Genomic DNA, 12,818 nt, shown 5'->3' on the forward strand with positions numbered 1-12,818 from the left:
ACGAACTTCACAAATTTTTGGTTTAGGAACCTTAACGTTTTAAAAAAAATAATTTTTTGAACAATTTTTCGTTTTTTTTTCGAAGTGACGGTGGTATTTTTTTTTTTTTGGTGGCGTAATATGAGTGCTATCCAAAGATTAGCGAGATTCAGAAATCTTAATTTACGCGCTTTTGTTATAACACTTATTAGCACATCTTATGAAAAAATTAAACTGTACAACTTTTTTAGAACATGTCCAAAAGAATCGTTTTGTTTAAAAACTTTCTGTTAAATTTTCATTTTTCTCTAACATAGGCAAATAAAATAAAAATTTTTCCATTCTAATTTATCATCTCTTATATACTTACAATACTTAAAGCACCAACAATACCATTATTTCTTGGCCTTTTTGATTCCATAATTGGTGAACTATCACGTGATGAAATTGAACCATTCAATTTCATATCTTCTAATTGATGAACTGTTGACACTGAAGATGTTTTACTATCTAATGATATATCATCTGAATGATGACTATGATTATCCTTCAAGTTTTATAATAATATTTATAGTTTCAAATATTTTTGAAATGATAAGAAAAAAGATTCAAATGAGAAATAAAAAATATTATATAACATTAATATATGGTAACACATATAAAATCATAATGGTCATAATAATAATTCATACACACATATTTCATTCATACAAGCATTAAAAATATCAAATCTGTTATAAAAATTATCAGAGACGGAAAAAATCTAAATGGGGTAATTTCGTTTTAAGGTCAGGCTTAAGTTAGTCAAAAAATGCCTAAGTTCTCTTTCACTTCATAGTGAAAATTAGAGCTAAAAATTAGTGCACCTTTTTATGATCACAATACGTTTAAAACGTGGTCTACGTGCTGAGAAATGAAGAATTTCAGATTATGGAACTCATTATACTTAATAGTAAAATGAAAATTTTAAAATAGTTTACATTCACAGTATTTGGATTACTCATTCAATTTCATCAGATTTGCTGAAGGAGTTGTCAGTTACATATTCTAAACAAGAGCCCGATTGAGAGAAATTTGTAAATTTAATGCACCTTTATATGGAAAATCCGATGTAAATAGTGGGGGTTAGCTTTAAATTTAAATAGATATACATATATTACGTCGTTGGAATTCTTAAGATATTATTTACTTTCGATGTTACAATTGAATGTTAAGAAAGTCTTATTGAAGGGTAAAAAAAATTATCTTTCAAAATCTTTTAAAAACTTCTTAGTCGAACATTTTCAAATCACAAGAATGTCATTAAAAGTCCCATATTACAAATTGTTGTGAATGCCCCTGCTCTGCACCGATTATGTCATATATTCCATCACATGTACATCTACATGCTTGTCACAAAAAATTATAAGACATAAAAAAAAAAAAACAATTTATTTAAATGAGAAAACCAATAACATGATCATAACAATCTCATCAAGGTGAAAAATAAAAAAGAGAATAAACAATAAAACATTTTTCAAAATCTCACCACAATACCTGTGAGCAAAAAAGCAAAGATGATAAAATTATGGTGATATGATGAAAAAGTCATAAATTGGTCTAATAAAAAAGACAAAAACGATAATGAAAATTAATTAAGTTATTTCACATCATCAAAAATGTAATAAAGAAAATGTGAAAATTTTATATTATAAAGGAAAACTGCAATAGAAAAGAGGGGTAAATGATAATATAAGAAAATATTCATGTCATCATCAATCATTTTCAATGAAGATTTATTTTTCACATTCTTGAATATTTTCCTTATATATATAATTTCTATATTAATATGTACATACACAAACACAGACGTATAAATTCGAAATATACATATTTGTTGCATATATCTAGGCTATATGGTGAAAATTGTTTATATGCTTCAAAAATTAAATTAAAAATTCCAATGGAAATTATATAGAAACCCCAAGAAAAAAAAAAGGGAAATTTCATTTATCCTTTAGGTATAAGAAAGTGAGCAAAAGAATTTTATTTGTAAATATGAAAGGAATTCAAAGACAAGAAGTCAGACATTTAAATATATACAAGGAGTATCAAGAGATGAAGTGTATTTCTTCCCTTTTCAAAATTATTAATTATTTGTTTATATAATATTATTTAATTACACAAATTTTATTAATAATATTTTGAAAAATATTCAGAAATGTGATTCGATTGCTGAATTTACTAACTTAAAAATGTACACTTTAATAGAATACCTACACTTAATAGATTGTATAGAATACCGGCTTAACCTCATAATGATTTTATTAACTTATTTAAATTATTAATAATTTTTGGAATTTAAATTAACGAATCAATATTCTTTTCTACTGTATATTGTAATTCCATTTGTATAACATTCCAAAATGCAGGAGCCAAATATACAACGGAATTGTTGACAAGAGTATTTATAGTCCGATAAATAATAGAGAGAAAATTTTACCAGTTCTCCTGTGTCATTTCGTCAATCTATGATTTTTACAGTTCTCTAATGAACTTAAGTTAATAAAATTTAATTTATTTCTCTTTGAATTCACTCAAATTCTTTTTTAATTAACTTGCAGTCAAATAACTACTTTGCCACTTTTTTGGTAAAATTTGAAGTGCCAGTAAATGATGGATATTATAAATAATGAATGCGAGTGTCGGCAATACGAAGAGAAGAATATCGACAATAAGAATAAAATGAACATATTCTCTTCCTCTCTTTATATAAAAAGCAGGCTAGTTTTAAATATTAATTTCATTTCTATAAGATCGCATTACTCTTAAAATTTTCAATTTTGTAACACCTTGCATTATTCTACAGCAATCTTACATACAAGAAATCCATTAACAATATTTGTTGTCTTGATTGTAACTCTCATAATATATGCACAGAACATAGACACACATATATATTATATAAAACGTTTACAGGATAATGAATATTTTAATTTTTAAGTTTACTAAAAATTCAGAACGGAAAATATTTTCATTGCCATAAAAAAAGGGGTTTATGTATTACGTTCATTTCATTTATACTCTGCACCTTCGTCAAGGGCATATTTTTATTTTGATACAGAGTTTGTAACCTCTTGAAATAGTCGTCTGCGGTATGGACATATATATACGATATATTCTTTCTCAACATTGTATTTTGCGTTGATTTAGACATGCCCGTTCGTCCGATCGCTCGATAACTCACAAACGAATAAAGCAAGCACCACCAAATTTAGTAAACACGTGTTCAATTATACTTTACATAATATTCTGAAAATTTTAATGAATTTTAGATAATTAGAATTCAATTACATTTTAATTTTAATGAATTGGTTCAGGTAGTTGCCATACAACTCCAAAAGGAAATTTCAAATATTCGAAAAAATAATTAAGTTACATTCATGAAACTTGGCAGTCCGTGTGCCCAAACATAAATCAGACCATTACATTAAGTTTTTATGGAATGGTTAGACAAATTCCAGTAACTTCCATACAACTATGAAAAATTCTAAACATTTCAAAAACAAACTTAGATTGTCAAGGTATAGGGTGTATACTTTGTGTAGGAAAACGTTTTTACTTGTCGTATAGGAAAATGGCATCAACATTTATATACGAATAAATTCTACATAAATTTTAAGATGAAGGAAAGGAAAATTGAGAAATTTTTAAAATTCTCTATTCGGCCTGAATCATTTTAAACACCATCAACATCAACATTTTAATAATATTATTATCAATTAAAAAAAAAAGAGAAAAAACAACAACATCATAATAAACAGAAGTGATCCTTTTAAAAGATGTTTTTTGTGTATTAATTAATTTACAAAAAAAAAAGGAAGACAAAAATATGAAAAAAAATTGGATAAAGGACGGCAAGGAATGCGGTGAAACCGGTTTGATTTTTGTTCTCTTTTCTATTTTTTTTGTTATGCATAGAAGAGATTACAAGATTTTTACTTTATAATTTTTAACCATGGCTAGGCTATAAGTGTATTAACGGAGAAATGAAGTAAATAAAGATGGATAGGGAATAAATTACGAAAAGGATTAATTTATTAAAAACAATTTCTAGAGGAAAATTTGAGAATAAAAAAAATCTCCAAGTTTTCCTTTTAATTTTTGATTAAAGGCTTTTTTTTTGTACACTAACCACTTTTTATGCTTCCTTGTTTTCGGTACTCTGCTAATAAAGATATTTTTTTTTTATATAATGAATTTAATTTCAAAGTGAATAAAGTTTATTTTATTTTGAAATTTCAGAAAAAAATTTTTTATCTGTTCAATGTTACTTTTTAGCACTTTTCCAAAAAATTTTTTGAAAAAAGTGCTTATTAGTTTCACTCTGTCCGTCCGTCCGTCCGTCCGTCCGTCCGTCCGTCCGTCCGTCCGTCCGTCCGTCCGTCCGTCCGTGGACACTTTTTTTGTTTACAAAACTTCTACACCCTTGAAGATAGAAAGCTGAAATTTTATATATACATAGATCTTTACTAGAAACTTATTTTCGTAGAACAAAATTTTTACCTATCTCCCCCCCTCTAGAAGTTATACCCCCCCAAAACCCTAAAAATGGCCTTTTTTAAATATTTGTTGCAATGAAACCATAAGTATTTTTGAAATTTTGCAAAAGCAGAAAGGCAGCGGCTTGCTTCCCCTAGCGCGTTATACTATAGTTAAACTTTAGAAAAACAAAATGGCCGTTCAAATTTACCGTTATCTAAAGTCCTTTTTTGCCAAATTTCGATGTCATTTTTCTTCTAGACCCCAGCCTGTAGAAGCTTGAAATTTTAGGAACTTTTAGACATTAACAAATAGTTCATTTCGTTAGAAGAAAATTTTTTTCCATCTCCACCCCATCTCAAGTTATCACCTCTTGAAATTTGTAAAATTTGAATTTTTGACACCTTATATTTCCAAAACCGCAAGCTTTTCCAAATTTTTATAAACGCAAAAAGCTACCGGTAAATTCCATGAAATTAAAAAATATAATTATTTCTCTTAACTCACACAATTAACCCTTAAAATCGAGCATTATGTTAACCCCTTTTTATATTAATTTTTGCTTTATTTCAAAGACTGCATATATGCGTCATCCTAAATATATGCAATTCTAGAAATAGTTTTGTATATGAATGAAAATAATTTTAATAGTTTGATAGGTATACATAGACTGTATTTAAAAGCAGAATTTTCACTTGTTGAAGGGAAAAGTGCTACAATACAAACCATTGGTTTGACCCAACTTTATTTACTATTGCATGACGGAAAACCTTGTGTACGTGTAAATGAAATTTATTAAAGAGAATTTTAAGAGAATTTGGAAATTTTCTAAAGTTCAATTACTTAGAATAAATTAAATGTAAAACTTTTTTTTTGTATTTCAAGTAAAAATCGCCGGCAGAAGAGGTAAAAACTGTATATAAATTTTTCTTTTTTTTCAATTTAGTTTTAAACTTGGAGGGATATTGGAATTTCGGATTACTTATTTGGGCTTTCTAAGTAAAAATTCAATCTAGTGTGTATTGAAAAAAAGTCAACTGTATAGAAAAATGTATATTATTTATTTAGAAATTTTGGAAAAAATCTATAAAGTGAATGATTAACGGAAGTATGAGGCAGGAGTTCGTTATACAAAGTAAAAAATTTGGCCGAGACTGATATCGAAAAAATTGAAACGGATTTTTATAAGCTTGGAAATTTGTTTCAAGCCCCGATGAAGTTTGCGTACTTTTTTCAGCTCTGGCTCTTACGTGTTTAACGTAACTATGTAATTTATAAATAAGCTCTTTTCCCGCCCCCCCCCTCCTTCATATTTTGTACCGCCCCTACCTTATTTAATATTATTGGAATTTTATACAACAATTTTTTGCATATTTTTTCTCTTCCGTATAGTTTGTGTTTTTCTTGTATTGCTTTTGAGTCTACTATTGCAATCATATTCCAAGAATTTTCAATTGCTTACTTCACATTTAAGTTTTGCTTGGATAAAGACGTAATTCTTTTTCGTATAAAGTTCGTATAAAGTAATAATCTAATTGCAAATTTATATTTTTTTATCGGTTGCATCAATTGTCATGAAAGATATTAGTATTTATATCGTTATAGTATATAATGTTAGATAAACATGAACGAATTTACAGGGCCACTGCCAACACTTTTGCTCATGAATGAATCACTTTATTGTCAAAACGATTGAGAGACTTTAATATCTAATATTACACTAACTGTATTGTTCACACATTCAATTATTAAATTTTCAACAATCTTTGATAGCTTTAAAGAGTGATTACTTTAAACATACTGCAGCATGGTCTTAAATTATTCTAGCATAATTCATTAATCATAAAATAGTAAATCATAAACATTCCTACAGGGAGGAATGATTTACTATGACTTACCACTGTACAAACCATCTTTTATCGTGATAGAATGTTACATATTTTGTGATTTTTAAAATTTACTAAATAAAATTAGTGTTCACATTAATGCTACACATTTTTCAATTAAAAAACCTTCAAAGAATGAAAATTTTTGTTGGAAAAACTCAATTTTCATCGCAAAATTCTTACCCATATACCAACTATTATGAATAAAATTTCACATAATTAATTTTGTTTAGAAATTTTAAAAATTTATAAAACCTTTGCAAGCATGTCCTTTTATAAACAAAAATTATTAATGGAAAAATATTTCCGTCTTTTTAAGAAAAAACCACATAATATTAACAATCACATTACATACCAATGTTTTAACAAAATTTTTATTTTTTTATTCCCAAAATTTTCAATAATTCACTTACCTCTTTTATCATAAAACCGATTGGACTTTGAACATTTAATCGATTATTCAATTGATTTTGAACATTTAATATTGTCGAATTTTCTACTGATTCACCATTACAAATTCGATTTAAATTTTCATTACTATGTCCATTAACTAATATATGATTAGATCTACTAATATTATTATTATTATTATTTTGAGGCTGACCGGCATTTATATTTTGTTGTTGTTTTTGTTGATTTTGTACATTTAAAGTGCTCGAATCATTATTATTATTATTACTGCTGTTATTGTTGGTGTTATTGTTGTTGTAAATAGTATGAATGCTGGTTGACATATTATTTAATGTTGCAATAGTGTTATTATTACTGTTATTCATGGTACCAATTTTATTATCTAAATTTATTGTTGATGTTGTTGTTGTTATATTTGATGTAATACCATTATTATTTTCTTCATTACCTAATTCATATATATTAACCATATGGGCAGCTTGGGCATGTACCATTAAATCCCATGGATTTATAAAGGCATCTTTACATACGGCACATAATAATTTTGTTGTTGGTAATGGATTTTCTATATCCAAAAACATAAGATTAATAAAACAGGATAATAAATAGGGAATTAGTAAAATTTATATAAAAATAGTTGTGATATTGGTATTTTTGAAAAAAAAAAAAATTATACAGAAATGAAAAAATTTAATTATGGACTCACTTGATATTGAATTTGTTATTGAGTTGTCTTGACATTTACATGTAAAACGTAATTTACAATAACTTCTCTTATGATCTAATAATTCTGCTAAATCAGTAAAACATTCTCTACAATTACCGCATATTAATGTATCGGGATTACCTATATATAAATTTAGAAAAAAAATTCAAACATCATTGGTTAAGTCATAAAAAAAAGGACAAATAAATTTTGACAATTTTAAAGCATTAATTCACTTACTATAAACTTTAAAAGGCGCTAAATATTGTTGTTGTTCTTGTTGTTGAATTTGATTCTCTGCTATTGATTGAGGTTGAATTTGTAATTGTTGTTGCTGTTGTTGATGATGCTGCTGTTGTTGTTGATGCTGCTGCTGCTGCTGATTTTTCTGTTGAAATATTAATTCTTGTGGACTGCAATGTCCATTTGAACCATTTTGAATAAGACAATTTTGTGTAATACCATTTGTTGTAATTTGTTGATCACAGTTAATAATATTTGACAGATTATCTGTTGTAATTTGTAATTGTTCTGTTAATTTTCGTTGTTGTTGTTGTTGTTGTTGCTGATGATGATGAAGATGATGTTTATTATTTGAATTTGTAGAATTATGAAGAAAATTTTTTGCAAAATTATTTATAGATGGTTGTGATACTAAGGCTGCATTTGTTGTATTATTACATTGTTGTGCAGCTGATACAGCTGCAGCTGCTGCAACTAATCCATTAACTGTTGTACCATTCGCTGTAACTAAATGATTAGCTTGACCATGTTGATTTAAAACTAATTGTTGTGGTAATAAATTAGCTTGTTGTACTGCTGCAGCTTGTGCTGCAAATGCAGCTGCTACAACAGCTGCATGTTGTTGATGCTGTTGCTGCTGCTGTTGTTGTTGTTGTTGATGATGGACGGATGATAAATTTAATTTTGATCCATTACGTGTGGGATGTGACATTAAACGCTGACGTTTCAAAGGACGTGGTGAATTACCTTGTAGTAATGATGATGTACAATAACTATCGTAATAATAATCCCTTAAAAAAAAAATATAAAAATGGAAAATTTAGTATTATTAAAAATGGTAGATTTTGATAAAATTATTCAGAATATTCGTATTGGAATTAATTAGAAACTATTTTGAAAATTCTTAATTCGATATTTTTCAGATTAATTCAGACAGACAGTAACAAATAGTTAATGTATAACAGCTATTTATTTAGTATGCTATTTTATAATCCTAGATTAAATGCAGCCCCAAAAGACATTTTACATTCAATACATTATAAAAATAAGTAAGCGCAGAGTCAACTATTCGTAAATTTAACATGACATTTAATTTTCCTAAATCATTTTTAAAATCGTACAAAATTCTATAAAAAGACTATTGTTAAAAATAATTTAAATTACCGGGCACAAAAATTCATTGAATCCTTTATTTAAATACTTCTCTTTCCCTGTCTCAAAATAATAAATTGCTTTGGAATAGAGTTATAGTAAAATGATCGATGAAGAAAATAATTTCCGAAAAAAGAAATTATTTTTACTTTAGAGAATTTGTATTTTAAAGGTGCATTTAATTTTAGCATTTATTGAAATACTCTCAAAACTGCCATGTACCATGTATATATGTATACCATTAGGGAATATCCATTAATATACTAAAATTTAATAGAATTTACATAATTTAATATAAACAACAATATTTTATAGTAAATTTATTTTTTTTTTTCCAGACATTTTAAAAGGAAATCAATTTTCTTGTCCTTTTTCATTTTCATGTTTTAATAAATCTATCAATCAAATCGGACCTATACACTCCTGTAACCCCATTCAAATGCACCATATTATAAGAGAAAATATTTATTTTCAAATTTAGTTTTTCAATTCATTTAACACTTAATTTAAAAGTGATGGTAATTTTTTTACGGACAAGGTACTTTTACGATAATTCTTATTTCATACAGAAACTATTTTTCTAAATTCAATAAAAAATGTTAAATGGTTTGTCAATAAATTTCCAACATTCTAATTTTTTATATTTGAAATTATTTGATCCTTTATGTTTTCACAATGGGTGGATGTTTGGTCAGATTGGTTCATAAATGGAAAGAAACTTATTTCATAAAGAACACATTTTTTTTTTGGAATCTACACACATTCAAATAAAGTGCTGAAGCTTTCTTTTTTTTTCAAATTTGTAATTTTAAAATTTTAAAACTTAAAGTGTTATTGTTTTTGAATAAAATTTCTTATATAACGACAACCTTGTTATAGTAACTTTAATATTATCATTTTTAAGCACATTTCCAAAAGTATTTTGAAAAATGCTTGTTAGTTTCAATCTGTCCGTCCTTTCGTTCGTTGTTGGACATCTTTACAAAACGCCCAAATCCTTGAAGATAAAAAGCTGAAATTTTATATGTACTTTACTAGAAATTTATTTCCGTAGAAGAAAATTTTTTCTACCTCCAACTGCTATCAAATTATGGTTCCTCGAAATTTTTAAAATTTCAATTTCGGCACATCATATTTCCGAAAGTGCACGCTTTTTAAATTTTTATAAATGTTGGAAGTTAACGGTAATTTCCATGCAATTGACCCTCGAATTCGAACATTATGTTAACGCTTCTTTCAATTGTTTTTTTTCTCGTCATCCTAGATGTATGCAAATTTTTAATTTTTTTGTTATATGTATGAAGGTACATTACTTTATTAAGTAGCATCAAGATCGTTCTTAAAAGCAGTATTTTTGATTTGTTGAAGAGAAATGTGCTACTCTAGAAACAATTGGTTTGACTTAAATTTATTTTCAACGCAAGTTAAAATTTTTTTCTTAAATTGCAGAAGAACAAAATTAATGTTCCAAATGTTATGCAGGGCAAGTTTTTTAAAACAAAAACGAAAACTTAATTCTCCTAACTTTTGTATAGTCTTTTGCAAAATTGATATTTTACGCAAGTTAAAAAGCAGAATACAGGAAAAACCAAAAAAAAAACTTACCAGTCATTTCCTGTTTTTGTAACATTCTGCCGTTTTCGTCCAATTTGATGTGGTTTGGGTTCCGCGACCATATTTACATCTGAAATTTTTGAAAAAATTATTAACATTTTTTTTTAGGATATATAAAATTACAATGTTTTTGTGTTTTTTTGGTTGCATTAATCTTGAACAATGTTAAAAACGAAAATGTTTTTAAATTTTAATATTTTTAAACTCCTTTTTGCAAAAAAAAATGTTATTAAGTCTATAACACCATCTTTAGAATTGTCTAGTGTCAGTTTTTGAAATTTGTATAGTTTATAATAAAAATAAAGTTGAAAAAGTTTTTGTGTTTTTTTTTCCCTTACACCTCGGGGAAGCATTAGGACCTTCCACTTGACTTTAGTCTATCAGTTTTACAGGTCATTGAGTTAACTAAGTAGTGACCAATCTGCCGTATTAAGATAAGAGTTTGTTAATAAAAAAGAGATTGATTATTCTCTATCTTTTTATCCGGTTTCAAAAGTCATTAGCTTTTGTTGATATTGTTAGTATTCTGTACCGTTTCTCTGTATAAACAAAAACGCATTGAAACCGCCTTTAAATCGTATTCAAATCGATAATTGAATACAATTACACTGCATTGTCTAACAATTTACAATTTTTTCTTACAATTCCAGATACAAATTTTAATTTTTTGACATTGACATTTCTCTTGAAATTTACATTATTGATAATACATATTATAAATGTAATTCTAACATTTTTTATTCATTGCCGATGTTGTACACCAAAAATCCAAAACGTTTGGAAAATGCATTTTATGCAATTCGGAATGTGTAACAAAAATGTTTTTAAGTAACAGTATGAAACGTTTGCATACATTGCCGTATACTCCTTTGTTACGAGTACAATACAGAAAACTGCCATTCTTTTGAACTTAACAAAATTTTCGATATCTCAGTGTCGTTTCTTCCAAAAGATAATTTAGTTATAACTTTTTAAGACGTGTTTTTCTCAATTTAATTTGACAATATTAGAGAAATTATCCGAATGAAAAAAATTTCTTCTGGATTTTAGAATTTGCTAAAAAGAACTTTAATATTGTAGTATGTCGATTATATGGCACTAAATTGATTTATGCAGTTCATACTTCTTAATTTTTGCAACTTGAAAAGTAAGCACATAAATTTTTTAATTAAAAAAAATTAAAAATTTCATTTTAAATTTCTTTGTTTGCCTTTAGTAAAAGTTTGATGCCCACTCGTCTTTGTTATATAGCATATTATTTTTATCTGATTTACAAAAAAAGAACATGTGGCCAAAACCTGAATTTTAAGAGAAATATAAGATAATTGATTTGTTTTGGAAGCTCTTACGCGTAAAATCGCGCAAAACAGTTCTTCCAACTTTGGCATTGCATAAAATTTGTAATTTTCACAAAATATCATCGAAATTCTAAAATCAAATTAATACAAGAAAATCAAAAAACCAAATAAAATATTTGAATTTCAATTTTGAGAAAATATTTTCATAATTAATTATTAAGTAATGATGAAATATTGCAAAAATTCACTTTTGATTTAAAATTTATTTTAGTCAATTATTTATTTATTTTGTATAGAAATTTTCGATTTATAATTAATTTAAGAAAAGAAAAATAAATATGGAAAAATTTTCTTTTTAATTTACTCTCTCTCTCTCTCATGAACATTAATCATCCCACATTACCTCTGTTATGAATGCAACTTGCAACTAAACTTATGATCTTTATTAATATATGCACTATGTGTGTATACGTATGCATTTTGCAAATAAATCATGCAACTTAAATTTTCCAAAACAGTTTGCATAAACGTTCACACTTTCAGTTGTCATGATATTGTTTTTTTTTTTTGTGAATCTCAAATGCAATTCTCAAATGTTTATTTTGGCTTCATTTAAATAAATAACGGGATTTTCTTTTGAATTCAACAAATTTAGAAAAATTCGATTTTATTATATAAAATGATTAATGAGAGTCATTAGAATTCAATAGAAATAAAATTTGAAATTTTTCTTTAATTAAATTTCTAATTATGCGTATAGCGTTTTTAAAGGCAATAATTGTATTGAAGATCTAAAAGGGCAGTTTTGAAGTTTTTCAAATATTTGTGTTGTAATAATAAAGTTCTTTCTATAATATTTGTGTTTGAATTCATTAATTTTTTACTACATCTAATGAGATTTGAATTGCAAGAAGATCTCATATGGTATTTAACTCAATTCTTAAAATAAATTAGAAATTAAACTATTCAATTGCGTTAAAATTTTCGCTATAGAAAACTTGTCCCAAA

At 26.4% G+C, this 12,818-nt stretch overlaps 1 protein-coding gene across 1 annotated transcript in view; it reads right to left on the reverse strand.

Moving 5' to 3' along the window:
* Positions 1-367: 367 nt before the first annotated feature.
* Positions 368-12,818, reverse strand: part of LOC129610378 (probable serine/threonine-protein kinase cdc7) — a gene marked incomplete at its 3' end in the record, with an annotated part of 45,412 nt that continues 32,961 nt past the window's right edge. The window contains exons 4-8 of the mRNA XM_055522944.1: positions 10,504-10,582; positions 7,744-8,537; positions 7,504-7,644; positions 6,800-7,362; positions 368-526 (exon numbers count right to left, since the gene is read on the reverse strand). Of these exons, the coding sequence (XP_055378919.1) occupies positions 368-526; positions 6,800-7,362; positions 7,504-7,644; positions 7,744-8,537; positions 10,504-10,582 (1,736 nt within the window). The remainder of the gene's footprint in view (positions 527-6,799; positions 7,363-7,503; positions 7,645-7,743; positions 8,538-10,503; positions 10,583-12,818) is intronic.

This window comes from Condylostylus longicornis, unplaced genomic scaffold (assembly GCF_029603195.1).
Source record: "Condylostylus longicornis isolate FDR11 unplaced genomic scaffold, ASM2960319v2 ptg000044l, whole genome shotgun sequence".
Classification (NCBI taxonomy): domain Eukaryota; kingdom Metazoa; phylum Arthropoda; class Insecta; order Diptera; family Dolichopodidae; genus Condylostylus; species Condylostylus longicornis.